Source organism: Pseudopodoces humilis, chromosome 5 (assembly GCF_049639895.1).
Source record: "Pseudopodoces humilis isolate 2021_Gansu_Grassland_sample_001 chromosome 5, ASM4963989v1, whole genome shotgun sequence".
Lineage (NCBI taxonomy): Eukaryota > Metazoa > Chordata > Aves > Passeriformes > Paridae > Pseudopodoces > Pseudopodoces humilis.
Window position 1 is genome coordinate 27,323,952 of NC_142204.1, and position 21,086 is coordinate 27,345,037.

A 21,086-nucleotide genomic window follows, 5' to 3' on the forward strand; every position below is an offset into this window, starting at 1 on the left:
TGTCATGTAGATTACCAAAAATGCTTCTTCATGGATATATTTGTAATTGATTTCACCTAGCAAAATATCCTACTACAGCTAAGAGTGTTTCAAAATCTAGACTATACAACTTTGTAGTTAGAAAACCTTTCAAATCTAATGTATTATATAGGAGCTTAATTCCAGGGCTATAGATACACACACAGATATTTAGTTTGACTTTTAAATAAACTCATTCTGCTGCTTTTTTCTTTGGATGCAACAATAAATAACAGCATGGTACTTAAAGGGTCAGTGCTGCAATGTGTACACAATACAAGCAATTTATAATAGTTTGGTTTCACAGGTGTCTATAGAGCAGTGTATTCAGCAAAAATGGAAAAAAAAGCTGTGAAGCAGCATATTGTTCATCGGGATGACATATCACGGTAATTATTTTTGTTCTTCTGGGAATATAGGTTCTGCTACAAGGCATTTTTTGTAACAGCAGCAGTGCTTCAGAAAAGTAAATAATAATAATGCTTTTATAAAAGATCAGCAAATTAGAAGGTTCTAATTTCAACAATTACTTTTCTTTTAAAATGCAAGAGGTAAAGTATATGCTTTCGCTGTAAAGATGCATGTGATTGACTTTAATATGGTTCTTGTGAGGTTCCCTGAGTATTTTGACAAACAACAATGTATGTGTCATTTGTATGTCAATGTATGTCACTTTTCCTGAGTGAATATCCTAACAGAGCGTTTGAGGAAGCATGCAGGTTTGGCTTTGTTTAGTAGTACCTCAGCTTTGCACAGTACTTTCTGACTCAGCACTAAAGGCAAATTTTACATCAAGGCTTGGTGTTGCATTCTTACCTTCTAAAAACTCTTAGCACAACAAATCTGTCAATACTTTCTGCCTAGCTACATTCTTTGGAGAAATGGCCAGCTGCTCCCATCCTGTAAGGTTTTTCTTCCATCTGGAACAAAATACTTCACACAGAATGCCATAATAGCATTGGCATCAGTACCCCTTCCCAAGCAGAAAGCCATCACTGCTGGCATTCCCACCAGGTTAAACATCTGAAAGTGCATTTCTCAGTTAATGGGGATTGCTGGCTAGCTAGATCTGAACTGTGGGCAGCTCTCACCTCCCAAATATTTTAATATTTTATTTTTTATTAAAATGTCTGAAATACATAAGTGTTGAATTTATTTACATTTCAGACAATTTGTTTTTCAAAACTTTTAGTAAGGAAGTGATCTTCAATCTTGGCTCTTAAAAAAAGAAAATAATGAAAAGGAGGTTTTGAAGAATGTATTTGCATTAAATGAAAGGGTCTTACAGTATTAAACATCTCTTGCATTATTTATTTCATGCCAAGTCTGGATTTTGCTAGCTAAAAGTTTTATTTGAATCAAAGAGAAAAGTTTCACTTGTGCATTTCTAGAGAAGCTGAGAGGTTTACATAGTCAGAGTAGTCTCCATAAAATTAATAGACACCAGATGGCCCCATAGCACTCACTCATCTAAGAAACAGATTTTAGTTTCCCTGTAGGGAAAAAGAAAAGGAGCTGCACAGTTTGATGTTCAAAGTTTTGGGTGCTTCAAATTTTATAAGGAAAACTGCCCTAAAGTTTACCAGATATACATATATACATACTTATGATTAGGATAAACAAAAATAGGGTTAGGATACTTACCTGAGAAATCCTTGGACTGCCTTTGCACTTTACTGGCCAGCTGTAACAGCACCTCTTAAATAAAAGCTGCAACTAACACTTATGCAGAGCTTGGTTCTGTAGGAACAAGGATGGTAGATGCCACTCGCAGGTGCTTACTAGACATGGGTGAAGTGGAAAGGTAAGTCTATGTGATTAGGCATCAGCACCAGCCTGGCAGGAACTGAAGGCACTTTGGAACAGGCAGACAAACGCAGGCACTAAAGGAGTTTTAAAAAAAAATCTAATAGGGAAATGAAAAAAACAAAGTTAATTGTGTGGGTTCTCCACTGAGAACACCCAATTCTCCACTCAACGAAACTAATTAAATTTTTGTCATTAACAGCAACAGACACAGAGATAGGTCTTAAGTCTGTTGACAAGATATAAGCAGGGAAAATACTAGCACACAGGTGGCTTTATATTTCAAGTAGAACTGCAAACATAGCTTTCAGACTTATATCTGAAACTACTTAGGCTCAGCTAGGAAAGAGTAGGAAGCTTCTTCTACACAATTAGTCACACTGACACCAGGGTCAGAGTAAAAAATGTCTTGAACTCCAAACAAATCAATGGATTAGACACAGCTATTTATGCCAGAGATGGAATCTACTTTTTATGTGGTGGTAGAGAGAAAATGTGAGCCTTCTGAAATGCCTTCTCTTTCCCTCCCCACAAAAAGATGTCAGGAGAAGAAACACATATGCATATAAAAAGGTGCAGTGTATGTTTATTTTAAATAAGTACTCATACAGAGGACATTGATATCACATGGAGAATTCAGTCAGATCCTTGCTCCAAATTATCTTTCCCTCACAAAAGGTCATATAAACTGAAGATTAGACTTGCTATTTGGCAACAAACATTGCAAAAATAGTATGTATTTCCATTAGGAGGTACTTTGTTACACCTTATCTTGGTTCACTTCATGTTACATGACTATGCAGCTGGCAACTACAATTTTCAGAGTTGGATCACACTCGAATACACTATTTTTATAATAAAACCAAACCAAGTCTACCCATGTGTAACTTCAGATTAGCTGATTAAGGTTTCAATTGTAACAGTTTATGCATTTTTATTTCATTTTGAAATCTAAAACTCAGTCTATTACATGACATCATATACCACAAAGATGAAGCCACGTGCTCCATTTTCTCTAGTTCAGAAAGGCAGGTGTTGAAGTTGCCTTACACTGAGATCCAAGAGCCTCAGTGTTAAAATTGATGCTAAAACCCTTGTAAATGGTTTAAAAGGTGCTGTGGGTTGACCCCACTCAGCAGCCAAGTGCCTATGTAGCTGCTCACTCCCCTTATCTCTCCTCCACCCCCAGCAAGATAAGGAGAGGGGAGCAGTAAAAGCAAAACTCACTGGCTAAGATAAAGAGTTTAATGAATGAAGATATGAAAAGTAAACCACCAAATGATGCAAAGGCAATCCTTCACTACTCCCACAGACAGACTGATGCCCAGCCAGCTGGCAAACAGCCACCTTAGAAGCCACACAACCTGCATGCCCTTCTTTCTCTACCTCTTCCTTCTTTTTATTGATGAGGTGATGCTTTATGATATAGAATAGCCCTTTGGCCAGCTCAGGTTGGCCACTTCCCAGCCATGTACTTCCAACCTCTTGCTCACTCACAGTAGGGCCAGAGCAGGAAAAAGAAAGATTTGACCCTGGAAAGGTTTGTTCAGCAACAGCTCAAACATCAGTGTGTTATCAACATTGGTTTCAATTTTAAATCAAAGACACAGCCCCATACGGGATGCTATGAAGAAAGTTAACTCCATCTCTTCCAGACCCATTACAGAAAGAAAACCCCAAGAAGCCAGCTATCAATCTGCATGAGATATATCACATAACTCACCATTTAGAAGCCCAAAAATCAGAAGTCATGTACTGTAAAATGCTTTCAGCATATGAAATCACGTGCTAGATTTATCAAACCTGACAGCAACACACTACAGTCCATACTCTGTCTAACATTGTAGCAGTGGCTCTGAGCAGTGTACATATAAAACAAGCAAGCCCAAGGCCTTTCCCAAACACAACTTTGTACAGGATCCTGTTGGACTTGTGTCCACGTTTTCAAAGCAGATCTGTTTTCTTCCTACAGTTTGGATACTGGCATCTGCTGCTTACTCCCAGCAGGTTGTGAGCGGTATTGTACAGTAGATATGCATAAATAGAATCATAAATTAAATAAAATAAGCTAACAAGGTGCTCAGAAAAGCTACTCTATGACTCTGCCACATCGCATGAGAACTCAGTTTATGATGTTTACTTACTCTAGTTCCAAGGGGGAAAAAAACCCAACAAAATAAAACCCCTCAACAACAGAAACTACATATTCCATGGAACTCTTCTCCTTTTAAAAAGACTTCCGTGTTCCACTGTCTAGAAGCCTCTATGGCAGTGACACCCACTCCTGCCCGTAAATAGACTGGGAATGGAGGGCAGAAGTGATGGTCCATGGAAATCATCAGTGTGCCTTCAAAGACCTTCGGAGCTCCTCAGTGTCTGTAGGGACAACTGTTCATTAACCCCAAATTAACCCAAACAGCACTACTCCCAAAGACAGTAGTTTTCACTCAACCATGAAGCTCACTTCTCAAGGGTAAAGGTGTACAGCATCACAAATGTTTAACCCATGGAAAGACTTCAGGAACTGGGTGTAAACAGTGCAGAGCTTCCTGGCACTTTAAGATGTTTAAGGGCAAACGCAGACTGTATTCCTCTTTGGGAAACTACTTCTCACCTCCAGAAAGTGATAGAGGACAGCCAGGTCTCCATAAATAAAACCAGAAAGGCCACTGCAGACTAGAGTGCCAACAAAAATTAACCTGCAGCACTGAGAAAAGTATTTAGCAATACAGTCTTACGTGCAAAGACCACTCCTTCAGAGCAGTAAGGCTCTGCTACAGCAGGTCACTGCTTGCAGCTCAGTGTTGCTGCAGCAGGAGCTGTTTTGGTGCTCCAACCCAGGAGCAGGATCTGGTATGGGGCTCCAGCCTAGGGGAAAGTGTCTTCTCTGGAATTCAGGAGCATCTCTCCATGCAGCAGGAGCTTGCTAGGAAAGCTAGTCAGATTTGAACATGGACCAAACAAGGTTATCTGCCCTGGTTTTTAAAGGTAGCATTGCTCACTTAAGAGTTCTGTTCTGAATTTGAGAGGCAAAGGCACAATGAAAGTAAGCAATCAAGGCCATGATTATTGGTGTCCAACTTAAAAGAAACCAAGCTCCACTTCCAAGTGAGCTGAATCTACTTTAAGGCATACTGGGGGGGAGGCACAGAGAACACTGATAACAGCATCTGTCAAATCTAAATAGGACTAGAAATTCCTTTTTTCCAAAATACATGACCCAGATTTGGGTTCTGGGATACCAGTGAACAAAACCCACAGTTTTGTTTGAGGTATTAGAAATTTTACAGCTTGTGCACAGCTCTGTTGCTTGCCACACACCTCAATGCAGATGTGCCAGAACCACCGGAGTTCTGCTGCAAAAGCATCAACCTTAATTCCCCTTTCTTCTCCCACACTTTTCTGCAGCAGATCATGGATATTTGCCATTCCACAGTGCTACACAGCAAGCAAGCTCACTTCTAAACATGTCCAAATAGACATTTCTAAACCACAAAATAAACACAGTTCTTACAGTAAGTTAGGCAGCAAAAGGCAGGTTATACTTAATATTTCATACCAAATGTAGTGTTATTTAACTTTTTTCCTTGTCCTCAGTGTAGTAGTTACGAGACCCTTTTGAACAACACAGACTACCACAGAAAGTAACAAATTAGTTTACTTTCTGGGCTTTTTAGTCCCTGTCATGACAAAATAGTGATCATCTTGCCTACTCTTCGGAAGAGGAACTTTTGACATACCAGGTGTTCCTTTGTTATATGCCTGCTCCTTTGGGAGTGGCTTCTTGGCTGCTGGGGCCAAGCTTTTGTTTGTTTGCAAGTTTTTGGTTGAGTGCTGACCTTTTGTGGAAGGCTGTGCTGGCTTTTTGGTCACTGCTGCTTTGGCTGAAGTTTGAGGAAGCCGTACAACAGACAAAGGTGTGCGTTCAGCAGGTTTGGATAAAGAGGGTCCAGCCTGAGGGGGATTACTGGCATTTGGCTGCTTGCTGCCAGCTGATGACACATTTTTGCTTGTAGGTAACAATGGAGGTGGTGACTTTGACACTTTGTTTACTGCAAGGGAGGGTGCAGAAGCAGAAAGTTTTAGCTCGGAAGCAGTTTTCAAGTTCCTTGCAAGATGAGAACTTGTTTGTGGGGCTTTCTGAGGATGCTGAGACCCAGCACCTGAGATCTGAATATCATTTTCAAGAGGTTTTGCAAGGAGTTGCTGAGAATGTGCAAACTTGGCAACAGTGCGCAGATTTGTAACCGGCAGCCGAGCAGCCCTGGGAGCGACCGAATTTGCTTTGGTTTTAGTGGCAGGTACAGGTTTGCATTTAGCAGGGACACACTTCTGCTTTGAAGTCGTTGTTCCAGCTGTCCCAGACAAGAGAGATGGTTGTTTTTTAGAGGGTGAGAGGACAGGATGGCCTGCTGGTGCTGGGGAGCCCCGAGGCAGGGCAAATTTCACCTTGGCAGTATCAGGGGACCGAATACGTTTGCGCAGCGTTTCAGAGGGAACAAGAGCTGTTCTTGATCCTGCACGTGAAGAACTTTTGCTTCTGGGCTGTGAAGGAGCAGAAGATGGTGAGTTGCATGCAGGAGACTCCAGTTTCTTCGAGGTGCCAGCTAATGGTTTGAAAGAAGACTGCACACCTGTTGCTGAGGACCCTTGTAATTTAGACCTGACTGTTGATGACTTGGCAGTGGAAGATGGGGTAACAGGCACTCTTGGTGATGCCAGGGCAGGGGACTCAGGACACTTAGATAAAGCCTTCTTGGCACTGGCCCCAAGACCTAAAACAGGAGCAGGAGATTTTGACGGCTGCTTTTGAAACATATTGACAGCTGACATTGGATTCATAAGAGGAGGCTCCTGATTTCTAGCTGACAAGCTGGGGACACTGTCACTGGTGACCCCTTTCTGAAATGCCAGGATTTTTTGCTCGAGAGTTGCAAACTGAAGCACTCGGCACGGATCATATTTGAGCAGAAAACCTTGAAGAGTGTCCCAGCCTCCACCAACACGTACCATCACATGCTTGCCATGCAGCATCTGAGAATGGGGAAGAGGGGGTGGGAGCAGAAGAGAAATTTTTATCTTGTTTTATTTTTCTTCATCTTACATTACCACCTATTGAGAGTGACTAAAAATAGCCCCTCCTTTCTTACAGAGAAACATTTTAAAACAGAGAAATTATGTGCTAAACAAGATTTATGCTTCTCAATTATTTTTATTAGATAGCTTCTCCTGCAGAGATAATAATTTGTGTCAGAAAATAACAGAAGCATCTTCACAGAAGACATTTTAACCATTCTGTAAGAATTTTTGTGAAGTATATAGAGTTCTTGGCATGGGTTTAACTTAAATTATGGATGTTCTTGTAACACAAACTCTTATGACTGCTGGTGAGAGTACTCAACTACCCCACAAATCAAACTCCAAGAATCCAGGCTTTGAACAAGCAACATTCTCAGGATATTCTATGGCATTATCCTCAATTATGTTGCAAGTCATTACTGAAATTTTAGAGACACCACAGATAAACATTACCTTTGTTTAGTGTGGTTGTAAAATCAATGTTTGTGGATCAAAGCTCTAAAGAATGGAGTAATTACACCTATTTAGAATAAGGGATTGAATGACAAGTTGTCCCAACCTAAATAATTCTGTAATTCTAAAACAGCTCTATAAAAATGAGGTATTTCACTTAAAAGCATTTCTCTCCCCAAAATAAATATAAATCAGAGTTCTAAAAAACTACTTACTCGTATGAAGAGTATTTTATCTCCCAGCCTATAACGTCCCTCTGATAAGTATTCAATTGAAAATCGATGGGAACAACTGCAGGGAGGATCTTCTGCTATATGTTTTACCTGGTTATTAAATTGAAAGCATTTGTTAGTATTTTGACAGAGGCACAAGTCTAACCATCTAGTGAGTTAATCTTCTATTGAGAAGGAAGACCCAAGAAGGAAACCACTAAATAAGGGGGACAGGGAGTCCCCAAATAAGTGCTGGGTTAGAGAGGATCTGCCTCTAAGAGCCACTTAGAAATGTAACAAATTGGAAGGGTGAGACTATTGCCAAGAAGGAGAAAGAGTGAGCTTTCAGAGAAAGTAAGGATCTGGTGGCTGACATTCCCAAAGAAACAGATTTTTTACATTACAACACAGAATACCTTTAAAACAAATGAATTTGTAAGCAGAATAAGAAAATATTTCATAATTTCCTCTGGACCAGTTCACAAGCTGTACAAATCATTTCCTTTTCTGCAAACATACTCATTTCCAATCGGTACAGCTACTAAGGTTTGATTTAGAAGACTTTGATCAAAGTCTGCTTTAACATCTGATGAAGTTTTACAGAAAGATCAAATTGAAGAGAAACATTCATTGCAGTTACAGAATAGTGACACACAAGAAAAATTAAAGGAGAGCATTTCTTATACTCAAAGAAGCAAGGAAAAGGAAGAGGGGAAAGGAAATCCATGTAGGTAATATGCACTGCAAAACGTATAGAACAGTACTTTATTTACATTTTCAAAACAAAACCAAAAAAAAAAAAAGAAAGATAAATAGAGGTGCATACCCTTCTGTTTACTGTTTGAGGAGGCTCACATGTGTTAGATGAAAACCAGCCTGTCCTTACTGAGACAGATCATACAAGCACCAAACTAAGAGTTCAATTCAAAGCCTGTATCACACTAAGCAAGTAGCACTTACTGCCTCGTGTAGCTCCCCATGGTGACAACATGACTTTGGTGTGCTAGGAGGTGATGGTGGCCCAGAGGTCATCAGCAGGGTTTCTTCTAGCTCAATTTCCTTCTCTAGTTTTACAAGTACAGGAGGTTCAACTCCATACCTCAAATACCAAAGAAGAGTGTTTAATTTACTAAAGAAAACAAAAAGAAACTGATGATAACAAACTTGCAAAATTATAAGTGGCTTGACAGACAGGGGCATCTGAATCAGTCAGAGGAGTAATTGACTTGATAATTCAAAGAGAAGGAGCATCTCTGAGTTTCTAGCAGAAGCCCTTCCTAAGGCAGCCTTAGTGTTACCAGAGGATGCAGTAAAAATACTTCCAAAACCACACAGTTGAGGTCACATCCAATTTAGATAGACTATCTTAAAGCTTCCAGCTCTGCACTAGAAATAAATTAAGTCTTAAAATAAATTTAGATAATAAAGAGATACGTTCCAAAAAGCTGAAAAATTTAAACCCCTAATATCATATTTAATGCTCAGTGAGTTCTTCCAAGAGGTACACATTACCTCTATGCTGAATGTATAACTTAAATACACAGCTGTAGAAACCAGCACGGAACAGCACCTCTCCATGGAAAGGGTCTGATAAATATTTGAAAAAATATTCACACTGTATGATGGTCCTAGAAAAACTACTCATTACTTTTTGCACAGAATTAACATCCACTGCACTGCACTTAGCTGCAAATAACGTCCTAACTTTGTCTTAGCTTTTCCTTAGTAGGATGTGTCCTCCAGTTTCTCGTTAGGAGCATGTGCAGATCACATACCCGGATACGATGCGCCCAATTTCCAGCAGACAAAGATACACTTGTCTTGGATCCTTGTGCAACACTGAAAGGGAACAGAATAAAGAGGAGTTGTAGTTCATATTTTTTCCAGGAGGCATATGCAATTAGGTACAGCCAAGAGGAGGGAAGATGAGGCATCCATGACTATAAATTTCCCATCATCCTACCAAGAGGCAAGGTACATTACCATTGATAAAGCACTACATACTTTACAGCTCTAATTTCCTATTCCATAAAGTCTTTAAAGCCATCCTGGCACTCCTGAAACCACTCTTCCCTTCCTCCTAAGAGAAATATGTTTTATGATCTTCCCTCTTGATGAGAAGAGGAAAGAAAGAGATGTGAACACTTCCCATTCCCTCCCCCAAAAATGCAATATCGCATTCTTAAAGATGAAAAGCACTTAACAACTACAAATAGGAAAATACACCTATCTGTTCACACTCATGCCTACAGACACAGCCAGGTATGTGCACTCTGGAGGTTGCCATCCACAGGAGGATACACTGCAAGGGCCCTAGCTGAGAAGTGGATGGCTACACAGCCAGTCAGCCTGAGTGGTTTTAACCTTGGCTGGGAAAGAACAATCTGGGTGACTGTGTTACCACTTCAGTAAGCAACAGATCTTTTTTCTTATCACTACTTCAAAAGTTCCAGCTCTATATTTACAGATGAAATCCAACACCTTTCTGATGTTCAATTTGATATTTAAAATGCCTTTGCTTTAAATGTTTTTCCAAAAGTATAATCCAAGTATAAAGTCAGATTTTCTTGTTTACATCATCTACTCCAGTTTCTAAGTCAGCTTCTTAAAAGATCTGATTATGTAGGGTAAATCTAGAATTGAAAGTTGACACAGCCATAATCTAAAAGCTACTTTTAGAGGCCAATTAATCTCTTTTTTAGTATATGAATATGTGTGTGTGTATTTGCCAGCTGTAATGGAAGTGTTTTGATTCACTTGAATCCAAAAGGGAAACAGCCAAATATATCCCTAGCAAAGATCAAGACATTTGTTTTGGCTTGATGTCAAAAGGGCACCCCACAATGCCTTCTCTTCCTTTCTGCTGCCTCAGGAGCCTCTTGATTTATTTCCTTCCCAGTCATCTACACTTTTCAGGAGGTGCTGCTATATGTACCTGATAGGAAAAACACAATTGTCAACTTATCCTTCCACCTATTTCATTCATGAAGAATGGCTTAAGACTCTGATGGAAAACATCAGTGGAAAGAATGTTTCATCTAGGAGGCTGCAAGTCTGCTCATTTCAGCTGCCAAAAAGGCTCACAGAAGATATTTATGCCACAGAGCAAGCTTGTGTCAAGAATTACAGACTTCAAAACACTTCTTTGCTATGAGTGAAAGCCACAGCACCAGGAAATCATATCTGCTTATCTCAGGGAAGCGAAACAGGTTCTAATTACCTGTCCGCTTACAGGAACTAATGTTTAAGCAATACAATTCATACAAGGAACTAAAAAAAAAGTAAAATATTCTTGTAATTCAGTTCTACTTATCTGTAGGTCCTGGCACTGAAAAAAGATACACTCACTAGTTAATCAAAATGAGACAGATGCAAATGATGGAGTTTTCTCAACTGTTTTAAAAGATGACATATCCAGTAGAGATGCATGGGTATCCAGTCCAGCCAGCATGTAAATAGCATTTAATGGCACAAAGACTTCAAAATCTAATAAATAAATCCAATAAATATCCTGACAAATTAATATGATTACTGAAAACAAAAATATTTTCTCAGTTCTTTGCTAGTCTGCTGACAGGCAGATATTTTTTCTTATTAAATAAATAAAAGCCAGACAACAAAAAACAGAATTTGGCTTGTCATAGAAAGTTTTGTATTAATTTTTACTGACATAATAGCTGGTGGAAGAGCATTTCCTTATTTATTATGTGATGGAAATACAATCCTCTTAACTAGCAGTCAAAAAATTTTGTTATGTCATATCAGTCTAGAAGATGCTATACAGCATCAGTTGTGCACTGGGACAGGCATACTCAGTTAGTAATATTTATTTTTATAACTATCTTACTAAATGGGAAAATACAAATGGTTTAGAGTCATGTTAAGTGTGTCCTGAAGTAAATGTTAACTATCAACAGGCTGTTGCCATTTCAGACACAGTACCCTGATGTTATTACCAAATTTAACCATCATGAATGTATTATTCTGAGGGATTTTTGCAACAAGAATGAGCTCTAATACCAAATAAAGGATCTTATTGTGAGTTGACTCCATGGCCCTGTGGTCTTCCCACACACAGAAAATGAAACCACACTTTTCTCCTGATCCTCAGCAGTTCTTTTTACTGAAGAAAAACACGATATTTTGTTGCACAGCTCTCAGTCCCCAGTTCATCCCACACAGTAACGTTCAGAAGTTTAGAAAAGCATCATGAAAGCTATATTAGTCCTTGAACTGATTTTTCAAGGCTTTTACTTGGACACTGCCTTAAAATAAATAAAAGCTTGCACAAAACATGCAAAGTCAGAAGAAAGAGTTCAAAAGTCTATAACAAGGCATCTTCCTGACCAGGTAGTTACTCACACAGAGATCAAAGCAAATCTTACAAAAAGAATGAGTTACCTAAGCCTTCAGATTCAAAGAGGTATGTCTCATCAACTCCAATGGCTCTACACCAGTTAAGAAAGTTGGCTGTATTATCTCTGGCAAAAAAAGATCCTGATGGAGCATCCTTCTTACATGGAACTTTTCTCATAGGAAAATTCTGGCAAGGTCAAAAAACAAAAAGTACATTGTGCACATACAACATTGCCAACAGATTTCAAAGCATATTTGTAAAGGAAAATACACCCTATGTTCAGAGCACAGAAAGAGTTGTAACTATTTTGTGTTCACCTCAGTATGTATTCTATGAAAAAAGCTACACTAATATAGAAGGCATTCTACCTCATCATTGTGAATAGTCAGTGAGTGAACAGTCCTTAGTTCTGCAGCCTTTGTACTCCAAAGTAACAGAGACTTGCTTGCTTGAGATTCACATTTCAACTAAGTGTTGCTTCTCAATGAAAACACTGAAGCCCATCTCCAGGTTTGAATATTTTTACGGCTGACCTGCACACGTGAGTTCAGCCACCACTTTCTGGCATAAAACATACTACCAAGTGCCAATGGGTATCTTATTAACAACCCACACTGATGTCAGGGGACCAAACTCCACACTTGAACTAGCTCTTCCTCTGGCAAGATTTCCACTGAAATCAAGCTAAAAACCTAGCAAGGACCTTAGGATGTGATTAACAAAGCAAGTAATTTTTTGGATGAGTTCACCTATAAAGCCACTTTGTTGTTAATCTGTCTCTGGATACACAGCATACAAAATGCTTCTTTAAGAAGCCTCACTCACCTGCTTTCTCTGTAACTACTACTTAAAATTTAGGACTTCATATATATGTTTTAAAAATCATTATACAACTCACCCTTAAGTTATTTGTGCTACAACATTTTTTAACTGTGTTTTGAAGAACATCAACCAGTTGGCAAAGCAGTACCCCATTATCAAGTTCTTCTAGCAGTTGTTCTGCTTTGACTTCCATTCCTTAAGAAAAAGAAGGTCAATATTAGAGTTATTCCACAGAAGGTAAAGAAGTTTCATATGAACTTAGAGGCAGCTCAAAAAGCATTCCAGTGTTAAAGACTGAAAAATAGAAGAAATATGTAAGTAAAATAAAATCAAATAAAATATTAATTTAATTAGATTTTAATTAGACTAACAAGATTCAGAAATATAAATTAGAATTAATTGTGCAACCCTTAAGAGGTGGCAGCTAATAAAACTGAAATCAAAGCATGCATTTTAATGCAATTCTCCCAGCCATTCAAACTCAAATACACCAAATCTTAATAGTACCAACTATAGATATTACACATCAGCACTGGCTAGAATATTGGAAGTGTTAATTAGAGAGTGATTTATTTTCAAGCTCACCCAGCAAGCCAGACAGCCAGATTGAGAGATCCTCTTGCATAGGCACCAAAGTGGCTTCATGCCGCACAGATATCCATTGGTCGTACAGGCACACATCTGCCAAACCCGGCCCGTGTCTCGGAGTCAGAGGACTTCGGGGGCTCAAGGGAAGCTCATCTCCAAACCACACCTACAGAAGATTGCAGTAAGCTGAAGAAGGAAGCTCTAATACTTGCAGTCAGATGACAAAAACTTGTAGTTCTGAATCAGTCTGAAGAACTATTATTTAAAGAGTGAGCGTTCACTTCCCTTTCAACAGATACAGCAAACCAACACTTCAATCAAATGGTTCTGCTCTTGTTAGTAACTCCTGCACCAATACACCACTGCATTCATTCTCTTGATTCTTTTGGATTTAAAATTACATACTTTCCTGAATATAGAATAAAGAGAACATGCATTAAATGCTTCAGATTTTTTTTTTAACTCGGCACACTTTAAGTCATGAAATTTGCAAATTATATAATTTACTACAGACTACTGATTTCTTGATCAAACATTTCAGAGTCATTTTGTGCTTAAATCATTAAAAACTATAACATTAAAATATTGCATGTTCCCATGCAAGGACATAACACATTCCTTGAACACAAACACGTAGCATTTCTCTTCAGGACTGCATATTTTCTAAATGAGAGGTAACTTACATTTCAAGAACAGGACCACACTGTGGTGAAGAAAAATTTCCAAAGACAGAGTCCTTCTGGCATTCTTAACTATTTTCCTTCGGTTCAGTGCATATGTAAAATACATTTATTTATACTTAAGTGATTAAGTAGAATATAAGGTTATTAAAAACCACATCTTAATCATGAAGCAAATTTTTCAATAATCTCAGGTTTTGACTCCAAAACCTTCTTAGCTAACAGCACTAAGCAGTGAATGGGTCACCTATCTGATAATAACAGAGGGTTATCGTTGTCACATTTCTCCTTGTAAAAGGGGAAAATTACTACTTTTTTTTTTTTTTTAATCAGAGGTAACTAGGGAATCTAGTATTTCATCTGCTTCAGGGTAGATTTTTGTATTAAAAAAAGTATTATGCACATATACAGGATTTAAACACTTCAAAAGGCATTTACCTGAACCGCATTCTGCATGGTCGCCTGCTTTACATTAGTTTCTGCTCCTGGGGAAAAATAAGAGATTTTTAATGCAGTCTCTTCTGCTTTCATGAAAATCCTGAGAAAAACCCACCACTGCTGTTTTGGAAAAATAAGAATGAGTCTAATAGGAAGGGAAGGGGAAAGAAGGAAATATCTTCATAGCTAAGGTTTTGATCCAGTATTAAGTCAACTTCTGTTCTCTGCCCTTAGATAAAGGCATTACATTTTCCTGTTATTACAGGAAAAGTAGCAACTAACTTCCTATGCATAAACAATGCTCCAAAGTTGGCAAGATTTTTAGGAGCTGTATGACATTTATTTTGCCAAAGAGTAATACACATACTTCAAACCATTCTTGGATTTAACACTGTTGGCACTGATTTTTCCTTCCAAGTTATCACAAGTGTATCTCGTACATGTGTGCAGACAGGTACATGCATCCTGAGTTTACATTAAATATTTGGAAGATCATGAAAACCTTAAAGCAAAGAAATAATTTTGACAAAAAAGATTTTCTCTTACAGAATCATAGAATAGTGTGGGTTAGAACGGACCTTAAAGATCCTAGAGTTCTAGCACAGACACGAGAGAAATCAATGTCAGGCTCCAGGTCTCAAGATGCGCAATATTGCCAGGCTAGCTGTGTGCATGTGTACAGAAGGTATTCCTCCACAATAATTTTCCAGTGGTATTTTACAATGTCAAAAAAGTTCCTATCTGTGTCTTGAAGCCTGTTAAAAACAACTTACCCTGTTACTTAAAAGATACAGTAAAATTTCATCTTACTGATTAAACTGAAGGCAGATTGCAGACATTATGAGACATTTTTAACTCCTCTGTTTTCATTAAAAATAAGTAATCTTCCTCTCCTGCCCCAGATATTTAGGCTTTGTATGTAAATGACATCATCTTCCCTCCTGCACATCCTGGCCCTCTTAAGACAAAAGGCTGAATAGCACATCACAGAAAACCCAATTCTTGTAAAAATTCTCACCCTTTCATCTACATGAGAAAGCATAATGGTGTGATTTTCTCTCCTTTGTTCCTTCCCACTGTCTTAAACCTATCAGACTGTGTGGGACCACACGTATCAAGCATTTCAAACAACTTACCTCTAAGACTGGCAAATGAGCAACCAGTTTGGTTTCAGCTGAAGACACTTCCTTGTATCAGGACTGCTAGCACTTCTCTGACCTTATCAGAGACACTCCAAGTGATATCTTTCCCCTTTTATTTCTAGGGAAGGGAAAAAAAAAAAAGAAAAATTAAAACAAAAAAAGGAGAGGCATCCTCTCCTTGATGTCATTTTTCCTTCTATGAATGAACAAGGGAAGGGAAGGGTATATACCAAGCATTACTAATGAGCATGTTATGCTTCCCACAGCTTTGTCCAGGGGAATACGTTTTCCTTTGGCATAAGAAAGCTATTGTCCTAAGAGTAGCTTAATAAGAGGCTTCATTGATTAAATAAAAATAAATAAAACAACAGCAGAACAGCCAGTAGAGAAGTTGGTCTCATTAAAATAAGGAGTTCCATATAGGCTAACAAGAGCTCTAGCATATTAACTGCCAAGGGAAAACAAAAGACAGCCTAATTCACAGGGAGCACTCAAAACATGAACAAAGCAAAATATTCACACTGCAGCTATCACAGGAATGCTCAGCATCTGCAGTTTTGTGGCATGCCTAACAAAATCTAGTCTTGCCAAAAAAAAAAAAAAGAGGCGATTGAGGAAAATCGTGGCACTTGAACTTCAAGGGCCTGCTCTTCTAAAACAAGTTGTTTTGTAAGCCCATATGTCAGAGCTCCCTAGAAAGTCAAAAGGCTTCACTTATCAGAGCATCTGAAAAACACTTAACAAAAACCCCCTCTGAAGATGTGACCTACAGTGCATGAATTTTGAGTTGAAAAAGTGATACAGTAACAATTACCCATTTTCAGATGCCAAATGGTTCAGCTCAGAGATTGCAGGGAATACAGATTAATGTAGCCTTATCACTTACTGCAAGAGGCACAGGATGAGAAGACCCAGATCTGCCACCTTCAAGTAGTCAGCCTACAAATGTGCAAAGTGCTGTGGTGAGGTGAATACTACAGTACCAGGCAGAGTCATAACCAAATGTGACTTCTTCTAAAACCAGTTGGGTTCCCTGTATCAAAAAGCTGTTCATAATGAATGAAGTATCTGATACTGAATTTTGGCAGCTCCAGATAGGACTGCATCAGTTTCTACACATGCCAATTTCATCAACTCTCATTCTACAGGCATTTGGCATTCAGACACAGAAGTTTGTGAAAGAAAGGACCTCAGAATAAAAGTACAGTGTAAAACGTTCCCTGCAGAGCTTCAGGCCATGCCATTGTCATTTCCAGGCAGACCCTGATATGCTCAAAGTCCTGGTACCCAGGACCCTCAAGGTCACTTGGGACAGAAGTCTGAATAAGCCTATCACAGTAGAAACAATTATTTTAATAATTCTTCCTCTTACTCTTTCTGGTGTTGTTTCTTCCCCATTTTCCCCCTCCCTGCTTCACCCCTTAAACACAAGGAAAACACCAAGAAACTTGTGAGCATTTCCCAACCAGAAGGCAGTCAGTCCAGTCCCAAACTCAGCAAGCATAGATGTCCCCCACCACCAACCCCACTTTCAGGAAACACCTCATTTCTGCTACCAATGGCTCTGTGGGATGGAAGGAGAGGAGCTCCCACCTATCCACACCTTACAGCTGGATCGATGCAGAGACAGGTGGTCAGCCCCAAATGATATATCAGGAGAGGCAAGAATTGCCTTCAGCTGGTTGAGTGTCAAACCTCCAGTGAAGGACTAGAGCTATGGATCAACACCAGGTAAGAGAGATGAGAAAAACACCCCTATCTATTGTCACGTGGCATAGGGACAGGCATTCCTCAGGAAAGGGGGTACAGACACACCCTAGACATGACCAACACAGACTTGTGAGACCACAGTTTGCTTCTGCTCTCCACAGAGATGCCCAGCACCTTGCCCCCAGACATTCTGAGAAACAGCAGAGTCAGCAAATACTAAAGCACTTTACACAAATACTTCAGGGTGTTAACACATGCTCTTAGATGCCACATGAGATAGCCTGCTTAGGATCAGTTGTATCAGGATTTATAGATCTCTCACTGGGGCCCAACCAGCAAGACATGCTACACTAATTACAACCCATTCTGTAACACAAGATGAACTGAGTCCAAATGCCCCTTTACTTGACTGAACAGTTTACATATAAACAAACAAACAAAATCCACAACCCTACAGATAGTTAAAGCATTGATGAAGCAGCCATTGACCTAGCTTAAGTGGAACCTAAAGGGATTCACAGGCTCATTAAAATGCCTTCTGATAACAGGCTCATTAAGAAAAAACTTGGGTAGAAACACTTCTACATCTTCACCCAATATTTAAGATATACAGCATCACCTTCTATTCCATCAACACCCAAAGGCAGTCACAACAGTCTAACGCACAGCAACTGGATTAGTCTTGACAGGACCTACTGAAAATCATGTTTATAAACACACTGAGATGAAAGAAGCTGTCACATCAGTATCTGTTGAAACCTACTACAGGATAGTCAAGATTTTTTTACAGACACATCTGCTAACATGCAGAAGAAAAGGGGTAGGCGCAGAGACACCCACTGAACGGAGCACTACTCCATCACTACAGCAATTACAGAGCCTTTTTGTTGCATTACTGAGTCAGCAGGAGCACTGCTTCCCTGGGGAGGCCTCAGAGGCACGAAAGAGAAAGAACCAGACAAGTCAGTCCGAGGTGATGGGCTTTAAGGTGGCAACCAGCTCCTCACATTAAGGCACGCTGACTGCTCTCCTCAGCGACTGCCTTTCCACACCTCTCCATGAAGTGCACACAAGCAGAGGCAGCGAGCACGCTCTCCCCGACCAAATGGCAACAGAGGCCCTGCGTACACCTGTCGGGGCAGAGAAACCCACTTGAAATCAGGGAGGAGCAGTCTGTCTCCACAGCTGGCATCTCCGCAGGAGACACGCAGACGGCTGCTTTCCCACAGGAGCATCCAGTTTGGGCAGAGGCTGGTTAACACCAGACACGCTGCCCCAGCTGCTCCCTCACATACAGACAGCTTCTCTCCCTCCCATTTCTACCCCACACTTCCTCCAGCGAAGCAACGTGGAGGGGACCATTTTTCGATGCCCATTTAGCAGGCTGCTGGCTGGCCACTGTCAGGAGTAATTTGTTACGATTTAAATATAAAATCGTGTCTTATTCTGAAATTGCCACCCGGTACAATTTCAAATGCATAGGCCAGTTAGGCCTTATAGCTCCTAAAGGAATACATGTACTTTTTCCCATGTCTTGATCTGATACTTTGCCAAAGGTGACACACAGCATCCTTGGAACACGGCCCGCTTTTGGGCAAAGAAAGGAGCCAGACGCTTTTCGGCTTGTTAAGCAATATGAATGAGTGTTTTAGCCAAGAGCACTGGGGCAAATTTCCTACAGAAACAGCACTGCATCCTCGAACGCCTGCATAGGGCACAGGAGAGACTGGTTTGGAAGGCTGCTATACAAAAACTCTCCCCTCTCCCTTCCCCAGGGTAAGTTTCGAGGCACTTCCCTTCCGACAGCAGTGACAGACAGCGGATGAAGTGCTGCCGCTGGACGGGTGACCGGGCCGACGGCAGCGCCCGGCTCCGCCCAACACGGGGCTCTGCCGGGGCTCCCCGACACGCGGGACTCGGCGCCTTCCCAGCGCTGCCCCTGCAGACAGGCGGGACCCCCCGAGCGCCGCCGCTCCGGAGCTGCGCGCCCGAGGCACCGACACCAGCGGGGCTCCGCCGCAGCGCCCGCTCCTCGCCCGGCGCCGAGACCGGACCCGCTGCCCCTCAGCCGCCCCGCACTTCTCCCGAGGGCCGGGCCACTGCCACCCCCCCGGTGCGGGCTGTCGTCACACCCACCGCTCTGCTGTGCTGTCCTGTGCTGTGCTGTCCTGTGCCGTGCCGTACTGTCCCGTGCCGTACTGTCCCGTGCTGTGCTGTCCTGTGCTGTGCCCTCACGGCGCATGAGGCGCCGCCGCCCCGGCCCGCGCCGGCCGCTCCTTTCGAAAGCGCCAATCGGCGCCGGGGGCGGGGCCGTGCCCGCCGCACCTGGCCCGGGGCCGCGGCACCGCCTCGTTCCCGGCTGGGACATCGCCCCCGGCTGGGACACGGCTCCCGGCACACCGCCCCGGGCTGGGACACGGCTCCCGGCACACCGCCCCCGGGCTGGGACACCGCCAAAGGGCCCCTGACAGCGCTGCCCCCGCAGCCTGGGGTCGCGCCGCTGGGAGCGGACCCCGGCAAGAAGAGTCCCCCCAACCCGGCCTGCAGCCCCGGCGGCATCCGCACCTCCGGGCACAGCATCCAGACACGCTCACTTGTCTGCTGGTGGTGTTTCTGAGAGCCATTAAACACCAGCAAAGTCATAAGGCAAATTAACCTGTGACACACTTTCACAAAGTAAAGATACTCTATAATTTTTACTTCGAAATAATAATGCAATTGAAATTACATGTTATATCACGAAAAGAGTCTTTGTGTGTATGTGGTTTTTCTCCATTACATAATTTTTCATCTAGTGAAGAAATAACATCTTGCACGCCTTATATGAACACATTTCAGAGTAGAACAGCAAATGACTATGACATTAACCATTTAGCTGGTTTATTACTGTAACTATCTGGAATATATTCTTTGACAGAGGTAAAGAACAAAAAACACACTGCAATGAAAAATTATGAATGGAAACTTGCATTTCCCCATTTCTTCACACAGGAACAGTAACTGCAATCAGCTTAATTGCAGTGGGAATTAATTGGGTTCCTCTGAAGAGCTGGTGGGCCCTTTCTGATCAGAGGGTATAAATACAGAAAAAGTTATACTCACATGTGAGAGTCTGATAGCTATACAATATTCTGTGCATAGTGAACAAAATTACTTTTATGAATCCATGGCATGTTTCTATAAAAATGCGGTAAAGAAAATATAATGCACTGTGGGATACTTTTCTATGAAAATAAGTGCTATGTGGTCCTTTAAAAAGATATTTATCCTGAAATAAAATAAAGAAGTATCCATCACTGCACATCCCAGATCTCACAGAGAAGAGGTGTGAATTTGTGATCATTCACTCTCCATGACATCAGCATCTCTGCATGATGATGGTTAAATGTCCGTAATTCTGTGAGACGACCAAGAAGACATGCAAAGTGTTGAGGGTTATCTGGGTGGTGAAGTTTGCAGACTTTTTGTAAAATATCCAGCAGTGGTTCTTGAAGCCTTTCCACAGAATCTCTGTCCTTTATGTATTGTCGATCTGATTATGGTTTTAAAGAAAAAAACTGGTTAACAAACATATGCTTTGATACATTGCAATTATTTACACTTATAAGTTAATATAAAAATATTCTTATTTATTCACTGGTCAATGATGTTCATACTTACAAAGAATATTTCTTTTCAAATTAATATGAAATAAAAAAGTTTAATGCTGTATTTTTGCTTTAGGGTTTTCACATAAGCTTCCCACTTCTAGCTTGAGGAAACTTTAAACCTTCTCAAAAAC

The 21,086-nt window shown here is 40.7% G+C and overlaps 2 protein-coding genes across 10 annotated transcripts in view; both read right to left on the minus strand.

The window, feature by feature from the left end:
- Nucleotides 1–2,384: 2,384 nt before the first annotated feature.
- On the minus strand, nucleotides 2,385–19,560 carry GAS2L3 (growth arrest specific 2 like 3). Of its 2 annotated transcripts, XM_088055668.1 has the most exons (11): nucleotides 19,442–19,560; nucleotides 16,482–16,534; nucleotides 15,590–15,713; nucleotides 14,454–14,500; nucleotides 13,333–13,501; nucleotides 12,824–12,942; nucleotides 11,970–12,111; nucleotides 9,344–9,407; nucleotides 8,529–8,667; nucleotides 7,572–7,679; nucleotides 2,385–6,858 (listed from the first exon to the last, which is right to left on the minus strand). In XM_088055668.1, the coding sequence occupies exons 4-11, from the start codon at nucleotides 14,469–14,471 to the stop codon at nucleotides 5,482–5,484; spliced, it is 2,136 nt and encodes a 711-aa protein (XP_087911794.1). In that variant the 5' UTR covers nucleotides 14,472–14,500; nucleotides 15,590–15,713; nucleotides 16,482–16,534; nucleotides 19,442–19,560; the 3' UTR covers nucleotides 2,385–5,481. The 2 variants fall into 2 exon arrangements, with proteins under 2 accessions (XP_087911794.1, XP_014104578.2); XM_014249103.2 differs by lacking the exon at nucleotides 16,482–16,534 and having other exon boundaries at nucleotides 19,442–19,551.
- A 422-nt stretch (nucleotides 19,561–19,982) lies between these two features.
- Nucleotides 19,983–21,086, minus strand: part of NR1H4 (nuclear receptor subfamily 1 group H member 4) — a 35,840-nt gene continuing 34,736 nt past the window's right edge. For all 8 annotated transcript variants that reach the window (XM_088055667.1, XM_005519459.3, XM_014249111.2 and 5 more), the window contains one exon: nucleotides 19,983–20,837. In XM_088055667.1, coding sequence (XP_087911793.1) covers nucleotides 20,599–20,837 — 239 coding nt within the window. In that variant the 3' untranslated portion in view covers nucleotides 19,983–20,598. The remainder of the gene's footprint in view (nucleotides 20,838–21,086) is intronic.

Bases quoted from the DNA above. Each gene is read 5' to 3' on its own strand.
- GAS2L3 (XM_088055668.1), bottom strand. The intron at 12,943-13,332 runs GTGAGCTTGAAA...CTTTTTCTTAAG, and splicing joins CTGGCTGTCTGGCTTGCTGG to GAATGGAAGTCAAAGCAGAA. The intron at 12,112-12,823 runs GTGAGTTGTATA...TGACCTTGCCAG, and splicing joins GTAGCACAAATAACTTAAGG to AATTTTCCTATGAGAAAAGT.